The following is a 17,220-nucleotide window of genomic DNA, read 5'->3' on the forward strand; positions in this document are numbered from 1 at the left end:
GGTTGTTGTACTGGCCTTGTCCTTCATTTGCCTACCCGTGCTTGTCTCTGCCTTCCTTCAGGATGAGCATTTCTGTGACTTCGTGGACATCCTCACAGAGTACCAGACCAAGAACATCTTGGCTTCCCCCATAATGAACGGGAAGGACGTGGTGGCCATAATCATGGCTGTGAATAAAGTGGAAGGACCCCACTTCACCAACAGAGATGAAGAGGTAAGAATGCTTTAGAAACTAAAGCTGGCCATGCCAGCACATTCTCCTAGCTCAGGGAGTCCCCTGAACCTCGTTGCTTGGCCTGGCCTCAGTTTCTCCATCTGTGAGACAGGGGATTGTTCTGATGCTCTCTGAGGGAGGCAGGACAAAATAAGGGTTACAATGTTGGGCTTTGAAATCAGAAATGGAGGGATCATTGTTTTGGCTCTGCCAATATCTAGCTGTTTGACTTGGGCAAGTTACTTAAGTTCTCTGAATCTCAGTTTTCTTATCTGTAAAATGGGGCTGATTTTTCAGTATCCACTTTATAGGGTACTTGTGATGATCATATAACATTAATAAATGACTTATCGCAGTCAAATTCAAGAAATAGTAGCTATTTTTCGTTAACCCACCTCTATCAACTTCGATATTCTACATTCTGTGTGTTTTATACTCGTTATGCAACATTTTATGAACCTGCATCCTATGATCTGCCTGCCCAAATTGCCTCTGATGAAGCTTTTAAAATATTCAGACATTTGCTGATACTAGAAGCAGCCAGAGGAGAGATTTTTCCTTCTCATCTGCTTCCCCTCATGCTGTCTGATTTTCAGATTCTTCTCAAGTACCTCAACTTTGCAAATCTCATCATGAAAGTGTACCACCTGAGTTACCTGCACAACTGCGAGACTCGACGCGGCCAGGTAAGGGGTGGGGCTCATGGGAGCAGACTGGACATGGCCTTCTTCTGATGCATTGATGCGGTCAGACAGCTTGGATTTGAATCCCTGCTCAGCCACGGACTAGCTCTAAGACCCCGAGCAAGTCACTAATCTCTCTATGCTTCGGTCTCTCCATTCGAAAAATGGGGATAATTACGGTGCCACCCTCGAAAGATTACCACGGTAATATGTGAGATAATGGACGTAGGGCACTGGTGCTCAATTAGTGTTCGATGTTATTTTTATTAACAAACTGTGAGATAAAAGAAACAGAAAGAGCTGGACTCAGTGGAAGCCAGCCAGTTACTTCACCTTTCTGAGCCTCAGTTTCTTCATCTATAAAATGGGGATAATTATCCTGTGTATTTCTCTGGGTTATTATGAGGGTTAAATGAAATAAACTCTAGAGAACTTTACAGAATCGTTACTATCTAGCTAAGTGAGCTGCTGCTTTGTGCCTCAAAACCTTTGACTATGTGTTTGTATTTCTTCAGATACTGCTGTGGTCTGGGAGCAAAGTCTTTGAAGAACTTACAGACATCGAGAGACAGTTCCACAAAGCCCTGTACACAGTCCGGGCCTTCCTCAACTGTGACAGATATTCTGTGGGTCTCTTAGACATGACCAAGCAGAAGGTGAGAAAACTTCAGGAACAGACTTTGTTTTTTTTGAGACAGAGTCTCGCTCTGTTGCCTGGGCTAGAGTGCCGTGGCTTCAGCCTAGCTCACAGCAACCTCAAACTCCTGGGCTCAAGTGATCCTACTGCCTCAGCCTCCCGAGTAGCTGGGACTACAGGTGCATGCCACCACACCCGGCTAATTTTTTCTATTTTTAGTAGAGATGGGGTCTCACTCTTGCTTAGGCTGGTCTCAAACTCCTGAGCTCAAGCTGTCCTCCCGTCTCAGCCTCCCAGAGTGCTGGGATCGTGGGCATCAGCCACTGCGCCCGGCCAGGAAGAGACATCTCTAAGAAAAGTTTAAATAGACACTGGATGGAGCCCAGAGTCTTGTCATGCATGTGGCTGCACAGGGAAGAGGCTGGGCGGACTGGTTGTGAACATTTTATGCAGGTCTTTACTGAAGAGAGTAGCATCGTCCTTTAAATGGAAAAAATCAATCTAGAGCACAGGCGAGTAAACACAACCCGTATTTTCCCTAGTTGATGGGGGAAATAAAAGCATTCGTGAGAAGCAGGCTGATGAGAAGATAAAGGTGAGAAAGTCCAGAGGAAAGTTACTAACTTCAGGAATTCTCAGAAAATGTACCGAAAGTTGGGTGTAAACCTTTGCTATGATTTATGTAGCCCAGGGCTCACCTAGGCGATTGAGCTGGAGGCAGATTCTGAGATCCCGTCCCTCAAATGCTCAAGGGCCAGATTTGGGGTCGATATGACAGCCAAGGAGGCAGAGTTCAGTGTGGCTCCCAGCGACAATTTTCAGCCATGTTTTCCCAAACCGACTCTCCCATTCCTCGTTCTTTATCTCTCTGCCTTGTGAGGCTGACCATTTTCTGCCTTGAAACAGGGTTTCAGAGCTAAGTTTAGCATCCCTTCTCTTGAAGACCCAAGGATTCTTTGTCAGTTTCATTTTGTATGCCTTGTCATGCTAGGCATGGTGCAAATATTGGATTGAATGAATAAACGAGTTGCAGCATCTGGTGTTGGAGAAGACCTTGGAATCTTAGGTCTAGTCCAGAGGCTTCCAAACTTGGCCGTTTGGAAGCGGCTTCTAAGCATGACTGTATCTCTTCCCACTCCGTGCCTTCATTCTCTTAATGGTGTGTTTTGACGAATGTAAGTTCTGAATTATAATGTAGTCCAATTTATCAATCTTTTCCTTTACGGTTATTGATTTTTGGGCCCTATTTAAGAAATCTTTCCTGGCTCCAAGTTTATAAAGATATTTATGTATGTCACACTCTAAAAGCTTTGTTGTTTTAACTTTTACATATAACTCTATAATCTACTTGGAATTTTTTTATGTATAGTATGAGGTAAGGTCAATATTAATTTTTCCATATGGATATCCAATTGACCCAGTACCGTATATTGAAAACACTAGGCTGCGTACAGTGGCTCATGCCTGTAATTCCAACACTTTGGGAGGAAGAGGCAGGAGGATCGCTTTTGGCCAGGAGTTCAAAGCCAGCCTGGGCAACATAGCAAACCCCATCCCCACCAAAAAAAAAAAAAAAAAGGAAACAAACAAAAAGTTCCATTCCAAGGTGCCCAATTTGCAGCAGGATTTGGTCCTAGGCTCAGGCCACTCTATGCTGTAGCATTCTGCTGTTTCTTTTAAACTGCCAGAACAGTGGTACGCACCTATAGTTCAAGCTACTCTGGAGGCTGAGGCAAGAGGATCGCTTGAGCCCAGGAGTTCGAATCCAGCCTGGAAAACAGCAAGACCTCGTCTCAAAAAAAAAAAAAGAGAGATACTATTCTGATTCAGTCATACCTAAAAGATGGAACAATTTAGTTATGAATTTAGCTATTAGAAGTGGGCTAGGCTACCTGCATTCACTCTAAGAACCTGCCTCTCAGATAGTTAAGCTTTTACCTGAGCTATTGACATTATGAAAAAAGTCATTCAAGCCATTGAATTGTACACTTTAAATAGATGAATTATTGTATGGTACATGAATTAAATCACAATTAAGCTGTTAAGAAAGAAAGGAAGGGCCGGGTGCAGTGGCTCACGTCTGTAATCCTAGCACTTTGGGAGGCCAAAGCGAGAGGATTGCTTGAGGTCAGGATTTTGAGAGACCCTGTTTCAAAAAAAAAAGGAAAAGAAAGGAAGGAAGGAGGGAGGGAGGGAGGGAGGGCAGGAGGGAAAGAGAGAGAAGTTGTAGATATGTCCAGCTCTCCACCCAATCCCTTGTTTGACAACTTCTAGTCTCCTTGGGACAATCTTCAGATCCACTCAGTGCTTGGCTACATGAGGTGTCAGCTCAAAATACGTGTTCTTCTTCTGGGCTCCTCTAGTATTTCCTTCCACTAATTTTTTTGGTTCTTGCCCCATGTACCTTGCTTTAATTACCTGAGTACTTGATTGTCTCCTTCGTGGGACAGTAAGATCTTCCAGGGCATGAGCTGAGCCTTACTCATCTCTGTATGTCTAGCAGCAGGTTGCGGTGTTCAGGTAGGGCCCAGTTGTATTTCACCTACAATTGAATTTCTTCATGTTGTCAGTAGTCCACCGAGACAAACATGTTCAAACAAGAGAGGAACAAGGCAGGGGTGGCTCCTACCCACAATATCCCAGTGCTAACAGATCACTGTTTGTCCCTAAATAGTAACAGATGAATGAACAGAGAGGGCACTGGAGCACGGAGGCCTTCCAGAAAAAGAGCCCAACTGGGCAGAAGCGCAAAGACATGGCATTTACATTTCATGTGGACTCCCTTCTGCTTCTTCTCTGGATGTTATTAGAATAAGCAAACCACCAAGACAAACATGTTCAAACAAGAGAGGAACAAGGCAGGGGGTGGCTCCTACCCACAATATCCCAGTGCTAACAGATCACTGTTTGTCCCTAAATAGTAACAGACGAATGAACAGAGAGGGCACTGGAGCATGGAGGCCTTCCATGCCAGGCCCAGACTTGGCCCAACACGAGATTTGCTGCTCCACGTGTAAAGGAAACCAGAGGAGAAGTAGCAGAGAAGAGCCCATGTGGTGTCCCAGTTGGCTTCTCCTGAAGCTGGACGACTGTGCACGTCCTTTTCTGGATCTTTTTCTCTTCTCTCTGACTGAATCTCAGCCATGTTAAAGAAAAACTTTAGACAAAATAAATTTAACAGAGTTCATTAGAGCAAAGAACGATTCATGAATCGGGCAGCATTCAGGACCAGAAAGGTTCGAAGAGCTCCACTCCATATCATAGATTCCTAAATTAGGTTTTGGTTTGTTTCTGTACTAAGTCAGGTTGCAGTTTGTTATGTAGGAACTCAAATTATTACACAGGGATTCCAAGTACAGTGATAGTCTCAGGCTAATGTTTTCTACTTATCTTAGAGCTGTCAATCTTTCTTTTTGGATCCCAGATATGGGTCTCTCTGTCCATATTTAGTATCATTATATCTTTTTTCTTTCTTATTTGGGAATTTGTTTTTCCTAATTACAAAACCAGTAAAGTTTATTATGGAAAAATTTCTAAATACATTACAGTCTCATTCCAATCACCCAGATAAAACTATTTTTAATGCTTTGTTGGGAACGTGTTCACAGCATTTTCTGTATATAATTAAACATCAGGGTCATGGGATATATTATTTTGGTCCCCCACATTTTTCACTCACTAGTATATCACAGACATCTTTTCAATCCTTACACACACATCTGTAGCATCATTTTATTATATGTGCCATAATTGATTTAATAAGTCCCCTTTTATTGAACACTTAAATTATTTCTAATTTTTCATTATGACACATGATACTGCAAGGGACATTATTTTAGCCAAACCTTTGATCTCATGCTTAGCATGTTCTTAAGGTAAATTTCTTAGCCATGGAGCCCCGTTCTACCCTCTCATGTCCCACAACACTAAGGGTGCCCCAGCCCCTCTCCCATGTTTTTGGCAAATGACTAGACAGACCCAGCTCGTCAATATTTTGAAGGGTAGATGTGATTATCCTCTAAGTCTAGTGAGTCTCACATCCTTTCCAAACTTAGGTTTCACGGAGCTCTTCCCACCTTCCAAATTTCAGCAATAGATGACTCATACAGGTGGGACTTCTTTTCTTAATCTACCTTCAAAACATGTAATTATTGTTATTTTCACTCCTAGGAATTTTTTGATGTGTGGCCAGTTCTGATGGGTGAGGCTCCACCATACTCTGGTCCCAGGACTCCGGATGGAAGGGTAGGTCTCTCTCCAGCCTTTATTAAATTATCAAATGTTTAATGAATTCAAATACAAGACATGGTAGACCCTGCCAAAGGACATTTCCTTATCACATAGGTATTTATGTTCTCTGGGTTGGGTTGTCTCCCTTGAAGTTAGGGTGATGATTCAAAATTGCCAAGCCCTATCATTTGCAAAGTGAGATTTCTTTCTCTTTCTTTCTTTCTTTCTTTTTTTTACTAACCACTATAGCAAAGTGTGAAGTTTCATGGTAACCTGGTGGGGTATTCAAAGCAGGAATCAACATCCTCATTCTACAGATGAGGAAAGAGCCCCAGAGAGGTCAAGCAACTTGCTCAAGGATTTGACTAGCAGGGACGCAGAATTGCAGACACGATGAGCGGGAAAGAACTTTCATATCTAGTCTATAATGTACAAATCAGTAGCCAGAAGGCCAATTCCAGCTGATAGATACACATGTTTGACTGCATAGGTTTTTGCTTTTTTCTTTTTCGTTTGTACTTTAATATTTTCTGAATCGGTGGCTAACACTTAAAAGTCAAGATATTTCCCATAAATAACTGAACTCCCAGTTTCTTTTGAAAAACTGAATGATTAGTAAAAACTGGACCATCAAACCAGGAGAGTAAATTTGACTGGAGCTGAGAACAGCTGCGTCCTTGGAGCATGGCCCGAGCTCTCTAGTTCGCATTGGGGTTTCTGCCATCTGGTCTCACCCAGTTGCCTCCCTTTAAAGATGCGGCATCATCACCTTTGAGATGCTGAAGTGGTACGCGTGGGGGTGTGGACACCAGGCAGGGTAACAGACCTGGAACTCAGAGGGCCTGCAGAAGCTGCAGAATGAAGGAGAGATCCCGGCTGAGGCCTCGCAGAACAAGTCAGCAGCAGGGTCATGCCCCGAAGTGAGTTTTAATCCAGTGCTCTTCCCATAAGACTTTGCGGTCTGTGTGAAATCGTATTCGCTTTCTCCTAGGAGGCCAGATTCCACCCAGCCAACTTTAACCCTGCCCAAAATAAAGGGCCTAGAGTGGATGTGTGTGTGTGAGAATAAGAGTTTAATTAGAGTTGATTCAAACTCTTTTCAAAATGAACACCTTTGCCTGTGAGTTTCATGTACATTCCAGAAGAAATGTCAACCTTGGAATCTATTTTGTCTGCTGTGCTTTATCCAAAATGACCCTTGTAACTTGCTGCCGTCCAATTTCAAATTACTCTTTTGCCCGTACAATTTCATGATTTCATTTCAGAAGACTGCATCTTTAAGGATTCTATCATGTGCTGCTGTCATAAACTCTATTTGGGGACACTTTCATTTTTTAAGTACTGCTCTTTCACGTTGGCACAGTTGACGTGTGGCCATTGCACCTTTTCTCCAGTTCACATACAAGCTGAACTTGTATCTTCTGGAAAGTTAGAAGTTGGAGAATTAGAATAGAGATCGTCACAGTTTTCAGACACCACCAACTTCAATTAACTCCAAGTTTTTTGGAGTTGAGCTCTGAGCTGAGCCCTTAGGTCAGAGGTCAGAGGTCATTTCCAACGCCAGGACAGCTAGAGAAATGTCAGGCTCTAACTCTGGCTCTTCACCCTGAAGTGCCCCAAACTTCAAGACTGAAGTGAACACGACATTTTCTCACTAAGCATCAGCCCAGGAAGAGCTGCCCATCATTCAGCCAATTCAAGAAGTTTTGGTTTCACGGAGGTGACTAGCACAACCATGGTTAAGACTATTCTTTCTTAAAACCCTTCCTCATTTCAGATAGAAGTCCCCAGTTCTGCACGAGTATGAGGCATTAGGTTGTGACAGAAACGGCCATGGTCCAGAAGAAAAAGGACTTTGGTTTTGATTAGCTGCTAACCAGTAGGGTGAGCTTGGTTTAATAACTCCTTGGGTTCTTGATTTTCTTATCTATGAGCTGTTGTCAGTGAACTCATCACCAAAGTCAGTTCCAGGTCTAGGACACAGCCAGGAGGAAAACCTGCATAGGCCTGAGTTGGGGCCCAGATACAGCATAAAAAGACTGACCAGAGGTAGATCTTCTGGAAAGAGCATGGGATTGGAGGGAGAAAGCCCAAGTTCTGATCCCTGCTCCACCAGCTAGTTGTGTGGCCTTGAGAAACCTCCTTAAGCCTCACCTTCCTCATTTGCAATGCTGGGGCAATCCAGCTCACCTAGCAGGGCTGTGGTCAGTAGAGCGAGTCACACACTGGCACACGGTAGATATCCAACATATAACCACAGCTACCTGCGGTGAGCCTGGCTACCTGCTGGGCACTCTATCCGGATTACATTATTTAGTCTCCTCAACACATTTAAGAAGGAGGTATCCTCATTTTACCCATTAGATGGTTGAAGAAACTGAGATTTGGAGAGGTCAAACCATTTGCACAAATGCAACCCAGGATGCTTCTCTCTTTGGTAACTGCGATTAAAATCATCCCTTTTAATGTTCCCTCTGCCTTCTATAACATCACTCTCACACTTTATCTGCCGCATTAGCATGAGAAGTACAGCTTTTATCTGGATTCCAACCGATTAACTTTCCCAAATCTTAGGTCGAAACCTCCCCAATCGTAGCTACATCTCACTTCATCTCCTTTTAAAAATAAAATGTATATGTGTTTTAACTATTTGAAAGGCCATGAGGCTTCATGGAAAAAACAAACAAAAAGAAATAGCACTCATTTAAAAAGTGGTATATTTCCATGGGCCGTGATTTGGCTATGGCTGTATTTGTGGCTCTTTCAAAGCCCCTTGTGTTCTACTGGTAGCTGCTCTAATGGATGGTAACAAAGGTGCTCTTGATGGTTGAGTTTTGACTTTCCAGAGGCTGGTGACTTTGCACATTTGTGCATTTGTACATGAGTACAGCCTTTTTTTTTTTTTTTTTTTGAGACAAAGTGTCACTCTGTCACCCTGGGTAGAGTGCAGTGGCATCATCATAGCTCACTGCAACCTCAAACTCCTGGGCTCAGGCAATCCTCCTGCCTCAGCCTTCCAGAGTGCCAGGATTGCAGGCATGAGCCACCCCGCCCGGCCCATGAATATAGCCCTGCAGGCAATTTGACTGAGCCACAGTGTGTGGAAAAAACCCTAGCTACCTAAAGCACACTGATCTTTTTGTTACTTTTTGTGAAAGCAAATTGATGTTCCTGCGGGATTCAAATGGATAACAAACATCCATTTCTAACCTTTCTAAAGTCTTGTGGGCACCCCTGGGTAGGGCGGCTGCCAAGCCCTGGAAGCCTGGAGCTTGCCTGGGAGTGCGGTGAGCAGCACAGGCCCGAGGACTAAGGCAAAGATACAAAGATGTTGGGAAGGTCCTGGAATTCTGCCCCCTCCCCCTCCAGGTGGAAACTTAGCTTTACCAAAGTCCCAGCAGATAACGTGGCCACCTTTGTTTTTTATAACTGCTTACAGGGTACAACTTCACAATTTAAAAATGTTTTTAAGGCCGGACACGGTGGCTCAGAAAACTTATTACTTGAAGCTGCATTTGCTGGGAAAAAAAGAAAAAGAAAATTTGTTGATATTTATTGAAAAAGGAATACGTGAGCACAGTGAAAAGCTTGCTCCATACAAACTCAAGCCTCTGTTCCCCCTGGTCAGCCTCCCCGAGGCAGCCACTGTTAGCAATCAGCTTTTCCAGAAACGTCTACAGATATTCAGATATTCAGAGATGTATGCATATTCCACCACCACCCTCCATGAATATGGTGGTTCTATTTTGTGCCTTGTTTTTCCCACTTCACTGTGTGTCTTGGCAACTTTCCCTATCAGCAAGGACACAGCAATCTCACTCTGGAAACGCTCTCCTAATGATAGACAGTAAATTGTCTCCAGGCTTTTTGAGGCTGTCTGGCTGAGACCCCTGGACGGTTTTACCCACATTTAGGAGTATATCTCTAGGATCCATTACTACATGTGGGTCAAAGAATATGTATATTTTAATCTTGGAGAGATACTGCTAACTGTCTAATCACAATCTTAGAATCATAGCTGGGAGTTTTTTCCCTCTCCCATTGTCCTTAGAACCCTAGAGTTCCACAGGAGCTGCCTCCGCCAGAGGTTAGTGGGGAGTAGGAGGACAGGAAGGGGAGTAAGAACAAAGAGAGCTGCAGGGTCTCTACTTACCCAACGCTGACTCCGCTAGGACAGTTTTATGTGAGTAGTTCCCATGCTTTGTTTGTGGAAAGCGATCTGCTACTTGACAGCAGCCACAAACGCATACCGCTGGTCTAATTTTACAACCGGGGAAACTGAGGCCCAGAGAGCACACAGTAGAACCAAGACTAGAACGCGTGTTCACTCTAGGTCTAGTGTTAGCACCATTTCATTCATCGTGCTGTGGGCTTCATCTAATCTCCTGTTGGATGCTCCCTATTTTGGGGAGCTCACTATACCTGGGGCAGTCTGTGCCACTGGCGCAGTCCTGGCTTCCGCCTTTTGTTTAGCCAGAGCTTCAGTCACTGCAGCTGCTGCCAATGCTGGGCTCCGATCACCTGTCAACCAAACCGCTTGCAGACACCCTTAACTGGATCAGAAATTCCTCTTTGTGGAGGTTCTGAGTCTGGAGGCTTGGGGTGGAGCCAAGATATCTACATTTAAACCTCTAGGGCAGGGCCAGGTGCAGTAGCACTCACCTGTAATCCCAGTTACTGGAGGCCGAGGTGGGAGGATCACTTGAGGCCAGGAGTCCAAGGCCAGCTCAGGCAAATAGCAAAAAAAAAAAGTTAATTAAAAAATCTCTAGGGAGGTACGTCTAAAAATACCTGTAGTAAAAGAATGGTTTGTTTGTTTAATTTTCCAATCCATTTTGACTGATACTTTTCAAAATATGATAAAGATATATTCCTAGAAAAATAAAATTTTATAAAGACAAAATATAAGCCCCTCCCACTTTTAAATTGGACTCAACCCAGACCTAACCTCAGTGAAATTGTTATAAAAATTGCTAAAGGCTGACTCTCCGTTTGTTTTTATCTCATCGTGAAATGATAACAAGTTTGCAGGCTGGCACCAGTCCAGGGATCACACTTCCAGTGACCCTGTTCTAGGTGATAGTGATAAGACAATAAAACACTATTTTAAGCTATCGAGCTTAAGCGACATAGCAGAAAGAGCACAGAGCACTGAGCTGGGAGCTAAGGACCTAGGTTCTGATTCCAGCTCACTGTCTTGCTATAAATAAGCCCTTTCCTCTCTGCATCTGTTTCCCACTTGTGAAATACTTGCTAATCACACTTGGGCATATAGAGGACCTAAGGGTAAGGTAATGGAATTTTCCTGGACAGTTAGGAATGAAGCCACCTGCCAATATCCAACTGCATGCTAGGGAGTAAAGTAATTGGAGAGATATACTTTAAGAGAATGGTAGTTTTAATGATGCAAGGAGGGGCGAGGGATGGAAGAGGTGGAAAGTTAGTTTGGAGGCATGAGGCGCAATTGAGAAGGTAGGTCTCAAGCAATGACATAGCGAAGAGAGCAGCTGAGTGTTATGCATGCAGAAGGGGGCTGTGACCATGTGGGGTGCGTGCGCCCTCCATGGGGTTGGCTGCTTTGACTATGACTCTAAATGGGACGGGAGCATCCTTTCCACCTCCCTCCTCCCTAGACTCTAGCAGCAATCTTCATCTCTTCTTTCTTGCACTTGTCAAAGTCAACATAAAAAGGTAGTGATGACTCTCTAAATTTAACATTTTACTCAGGAGGAAAAATTGCAATTTGTGGTATACACGCAAACTGGGTAGTCTTCAGTATGTCCAAAGAACAAAGAGAAGGCTGGAGTTTTATTAAAAGAGAAATGTTGTGTATTGCCCCCTTGAGAAAGTTCATTGGCACTAGCAGAGTTCTGGCAAGCTGGCAAGTTTTGATTGAGTAATGGCAGGAGGTAAAACTAGTCTTAGAGTTGCAGTGGTCGTTTCGGCAACTATTAGATAAAACAGGTTTCAGGTTACAGCAGGCAGTTTCAGCATCCAGGCTTGCAGAGAATTACATTCTTAGAGCAATGTTATGTATCTTGAGTGCTTTTTTCCCTCCGGCTTCTCAACTTTAGTTGGGTATGACAAGAGTGACCCAGTTTGTATGATCACACACTCAACCTCCAGATCCCCTTTGAAAGCTTTCCATCCCTCTTCCCAGCCCCAGATCCCAGGCCCCTGCCTGGCCACTGTGAGCTGACTCCAGGAAGGCACACTGAATCCTAAAAGTCAGCCGAGGGCTGGGAGGATGGGAAGGCAGTCCAGGCATGCCCTTAGAAGGAATTATAGTCAGGCTTTCTGCTTCCTGAAAACCATGGGACAAAATATGCACAATTATTATATTATGTTACTGAAAGTTGGGCACTTGTCCCCGAGATCGTATCAGAGGAACAAGGACAAGTAGTTTGAGGAGAAGGAAAGAGAAGTTTATTAATTTGGCAGCAAATGAGGAGGTTGACAGACTCCAGTCTTAAAGTACCAACATCCTGCCTCTGAGCATCCTGCCTCTGAGCAAAAATACAGAGCTTTTAAAGGGAAGGTTCAACTATAGTTGATGGTTCTGATTCATCCCATCTTTGGCTAAGACAATTTCGTGACGTCTCACCTGGACAATTCCCTTGAGCAATCTCCTGTGGCACAAAGAACAAAGGACACTCTCCTGCCGACCAATGGCCTATGCCAGGGATGTAGGCTTTATTTCTCAAAAAGCGTGAGAGGGGTTTCGAAGAGACAGAAAACATTTTTACCCTTTTTTAGGCCATTCTCTCTGTTACAATTATATATCAATAACAAAATAAATAAATTAAAACAACAACAAAAACCACAGGACATGCGACGGCAAAGAACGAGTTCAGTTTCAGGGACACACTGTTGTTGAACTTCTATCTGACTCTTAAGGTATAATATTTTTTATCTCTTTTGCCAGGAAATTAACTTTTACAAGGTCATTGACTACATCCTGCATGGCAAAGAAGACATCAAAGTCATTCCGTAAGTTTCATCTGTCAAAAGGCAAAATAACAACAAATTTAGTTTAAAGATCTCAATTGGCTTTATTTGCGATTCTAAAATTGGGCAACACTTCATTCCATAAAATAGAATAAGTGTCCCATAAGCTGAGCAGAAGAGGCTGGCTTTATAGACAGGGAAGGGCCGAAGATAGTAGAAACAAAGAACAAAGAGCATTAGTCACTTCAAAGTTATTTTTCTTGCAAGGTAGGGACGAGGAGACAGAATAGAAAAATAAGCAACTGATTAATTAACATCAGGTTAATTCAAGCTACCTTTTTTTTTTTTGGTATAAGGATTAAAGCAGAGGGGACTTCATTCAGTATAATGCTATTTGAAGATTGAAATTGGCCTGGTTGGGAATCTGGCTTTTATCTCTCTCTCCTGATCTCTCAGAAGGTCAGATAAGTTAGCTTAGTTTTGGCCCGGTAGAACTTTAACATGGGTGGCTCCATTTTGATTTTTAGCCTGGTCTGTTAGGATCTGGTGCAGGAGCTTAGCCCAAAACAATGGCCTCCCATAATTTTTATTTAACACATCTCAGAGCATAAAAAATTTCAGGTACATCGTCAACATCTAAAAGACACTCATCCCAAGGTCAACGCTAACCAAACCCAACAAGGCCACGCACTTGGTTAGAGGCAGAGAGAGCGGTAAGGAGGCCACGTGGAATGGTGGAGAGACTTGCACGGGGTGGGCAATGAGGCCCCAGGAGGGGGAGAGATGTGATCAAAGCCACAGCGTGCCAGATTGTGAGTCAGGTGCTCTGAGTTCCAGCCCCAGGTCCAGTGGCCTGTCTAGGCCTCAGTTTCCCATGTGCAGAATGAGATCAAATCAGGGCTGTTCGACTGTTGTCTGTGGAGCTACTTCTGGGATCCATGGGGGGCAAAGCACAAACAAAGAAAGTGGCAAAGAAAGTGGCTCAGTCCCCAAGGAAAGCCTATTGTCTGAGGTCCACTTCATCTGTGACCAAGGAGGATAATGAAAAAGAAAGACCACTCTCAGTCCTGCCTGTGGGTAGCTGGGACTGAAAGATCATTTTAAGATTTGAACCGCTGCAGACATTTTTAATATAGGCTTGTACGTTTTTCGTTAATAGAGTATTCTTAAAAATCTAGTTGCCTTTGTATCTGTCTGAATCCTCTCCACGTGCTGAGAGCCACACCCGTGGTTCTGTTTTGAGACGCAGCTCCGTGCCCTGCTTAATTGCAGGCTCCTGGAGGCTGCGGTCAGCTTCTGTGGGAGAGCCGCACCTTCGTCTCGTCTCCCTGAGCGATTTTGTGGATCCGAGGGATTTACTGTACTGCCGCCTTAATCCTCAAACAGAGCATGTGATAGGCCATGCCAATCCAACCCTGACCGCCAAACCAAACTGTAATAATCCCCTTTCACTCAGGTAAACAAGTTCTCGGGTTCATCTGTCACCCGTGAGCATGAAAAGTTGCCTCAAGTCCCTGAATTTCTGGGTTCTCTGTATTCCTTTTCCTTCCTGCTAGCCCAAGGACTGATTCTCTGAATCTTTTCTAAGCTCATCTCTCCTTTTTTTGGTAACCTTGTCAAATGCATACTTGTCAACCATTCTGTTTTTTAACTCCTTTTCTAGAGCTACAAGTTTATTAAACTCATTATCTGTCTTTTAAATGATCACAGGTCATTGTTTCTCCCGATGTTTTATCATTGCTTGACAAGCATAACATCCTACTAACCTCTGGTGACACCCCCCTTGCTGCCTTCTACTCAGTGCCTAACCTAGATTACCTATTTTGGGCTTTGTGTTATGCCAGCATCCCATTTCTGATTCAAATTTTCTTTTTATCAGCCAGGGTAGGATAGGCTATCCTGCAAAGACTTTAGTGGTGTAAACAACAAAGTTTTATTTTACCATCCACTATGTGTGCATTGCCAGCTGATGCGTGTGGTTGGGGGATAATGTGGGAATTGTCCTCAGTCACAGACCAAGGCTGATAGAGCAGCCACCATTTTGAACTCTGTAAGATTGACTAATCTTGCCAGTGAGAAGAGAAAACATAGCAAAACACACACTGGCTCTTAAAATGTCCGTCTGGAGGTAACATATACCACTTTTACTCACATTTTATTGGTCAAACCTAGTCACATGGCCACATTTTCTTTCAAGTGGATAGGGAATGTAACCCGCCCATGTGTCTGGAACAATGGACAGCCAGAATATTTGTAAACACCTCTAATGGCTGCCACAGTATACGTCATCCAAACTAACAGAGGAAAAAATTGAATAGTAAATAAATGATTAATCAAACCCAAAGAGGGCAAAATAAAAGTTTAGAAAGATCACAGAGACCAAGCATGGTGGTGTGCATCTGTGGTCCCAGCTGCTCTGGAGGCTAAGGTGGGAGGATTGCTTGAGCCCAAGAGTTTGAGGCCAGCCTGGGCAACATAGAGAGACCCCATCTCTCTCTCTTGAAAAAAAAAAAGAATATAGAGCAGGTAGGAAAAATAAAAAGTTTACATTAAGATGATATTTAAATCCAAATACATCAATAGTTTTAAAAAATATAAACCAACAAGATATTACAGTTAAATGACAAAGATTGCCACCCTGCATAAGAAAGAAATCTATCACCTTTCATTGATTCTAAGCACTGTTTTTTACTTTTTGACATTTCTGAAATAGAACTGTACAATTGTCAGCCATTGCATTCATGATGTAATTGTCATTGCCCACCTAATTGTGCACTTGGTCATAATCATTGTCAAAAGACAAAATTACAACAAATTTAAAGATCTCAATTGGCTTTATTTGCAATTCTAGATTTGGGCAACACTTCATTGCATAAAATAAAATAAGTAACGAGTTGAGCAGAGGGGATTGGTTTTATAGACCAAAGGTTTGAAGAAGGCAGAAACAAAAAACAAAAATAGGACTGATCAGTTCAAAGTTACTTTCCATGTAAGGCTGGGATAGGGAGACAGAACAATAGAACAATAACTTATTGGTTAATGTCAAGTTACTTTAGGTCACCTTTCTGCGTAAGTATTAAAGCAGAGAGAGCGTCATTATCTCATTATCGTATCTACTTATCTACTGAAGATTGAAACTGGCCTTTTTGGGAAATTGGCTTTTATCTCTCCTGATTTCTCAAGAGAGGAAGGTCAGAGAACAACTTAGTTTGGTAAAGTGAAAATTTAGAATGGGTCACTCCATTTTGATTATTGTTTTGGTGGGAGCTTAATCCAAAACAATGCCCTCCTGTAATTTTTATTTAACATCATTCATATTGTTGTAACTTCAGTTTAGTTGATGTTGAGCAACCATGCTGGTTGCTGTCCACATTGAATTCAGTTACCATATAAAGTAATTTAAAAAGATTATGCTACGATGCAGCATTGAAATAAAAAGTTATCTCGAATGGCACAAAAAGGGAAAAGTGTGATACATGATAAAAATCTGTATCTAAATGCTGAAAAAGAATTGTTGATATGAATAAAGTAAAAATTACAAGTGATAAAAAACAGTAATTGTTTGCAAAACTGGCTAAAATATAAATAATGAAAAAGAAAAAACTAAAAACAAAAGTGAAACCAAAAAAGCATTGCATTAGAGATGAATTGGCAGCATTTTATCTTTCTCAGACACAGTCAGTTCATCAAAATGATTATGTCCTAGATATGCCAAAATACATCATATCCTGTTTACAGGAAACTTATCAGAAAGAGAAACATACGGAGAGGTTAAAAGTAAAAGACTGAAAAAAGATATACCACGCAAATGCTAATCAAAAGAAAACTGGTATAACTGTATTAATATCATATCAAAATAGATGTTTTATCTAAGAGAATTAGTAGCAATAAAGATAGTTACTTCTTGGCTGGTCCAAGTGCAGTGGTGTTTACAACCAGTTGATCACAACCAATTACAGATTCCTTTGTTCCTTCTCCACTCCCACTATTTCATTTGACTAGCCTTCAAAAAAAAAAGATAGTTACTTCTTAATGATAAAGTGGTCCATCTGGCTTGATGTTACATAAAAACATTACAATTCTAAATTTGGATACACCTCATAATATGACCTGAAAATATATAATGCAAAACCTGACAGAAATACAAAGAGACAAATCCATAGACAAATCTATGTTCACTAATTAATAGAGGGAGCAAACTAAAACAGAGTATAGAATATTCTAATAACATAATTAACCTAACAAATACAAATAGAAAACTGTTCCCCATCCCCCAAACTATACAACACCCAGTCTTTTCAAGTATACATTCAATGTTTACCATAATTTGTCATATACTGGGCAATAAAGCAAACTTTAATAAATTTCAAAAGATGGAAATCATACAGAAAGTGTCCTCTGGTCACAATAAAAATAAGTGAGAAACCAACAACAAAAAGCTAATCAGAAAATTCTCATATGCTTGGAAACTAGGAAATACTGTTCTGAAAAAAAAACTCATGGGGAAA

The 17,220-nt window shown here is 42.2% G+C and overlaps 1 protein-coding gene across 2 annotated transcripts in view; it reads left to right on the forward strand.

Moving 5' to 3' along the window:
• The window catches only part of PDE6A (phosphodiesterase 6A, cGMP-specific, rod, alpha), a 69,979-nt gene that overhangs the window by 8,975 nt on the left and 43,784 nt on the right, over positions 1-17,220 (forward strand). The window contains exons 2-6 of one of the 2 annotated variants that reach the window (XM_012658263.1): positions 62-214; positions 811-900; positions 1,413-1,553; positions 5,705-5,779; positions 12,690-12,754. In XM_012658263.1, coding sequence (XP_012513717.1) covers positions 62-214; positions 811-900; positions 1,413-1,553; positions 5,705-5,779; positions 12,690-12,754 — 524 coding nt within the window. The remainder of the gene's footprint in view (positions 1-61; positions 215-810; positions 901-1,412; positions 1,554-5,704; positions 5,780-12,689; positions 12,755-17,220) is intronic. The other variant, XM_012658264.1, reaches the window with a different exon arrangement.

The sequence above is a fragment of the Propithecus coquereli genome, unplaced genomic scaffold (assembly GCF_000956105.1).
Source record: "Propithecus coquereli isolate 6110/MARCELLA unplaced genomic scaffold, Pcoq_1.0 Scaffold58, whole genome shotgun sequence".
Lineage (NCBI taxonomy): Eukaryota > Metazoa > Chordata > Mammalia > Primates > Indriidae > Propithecus > Propithecus coquereli.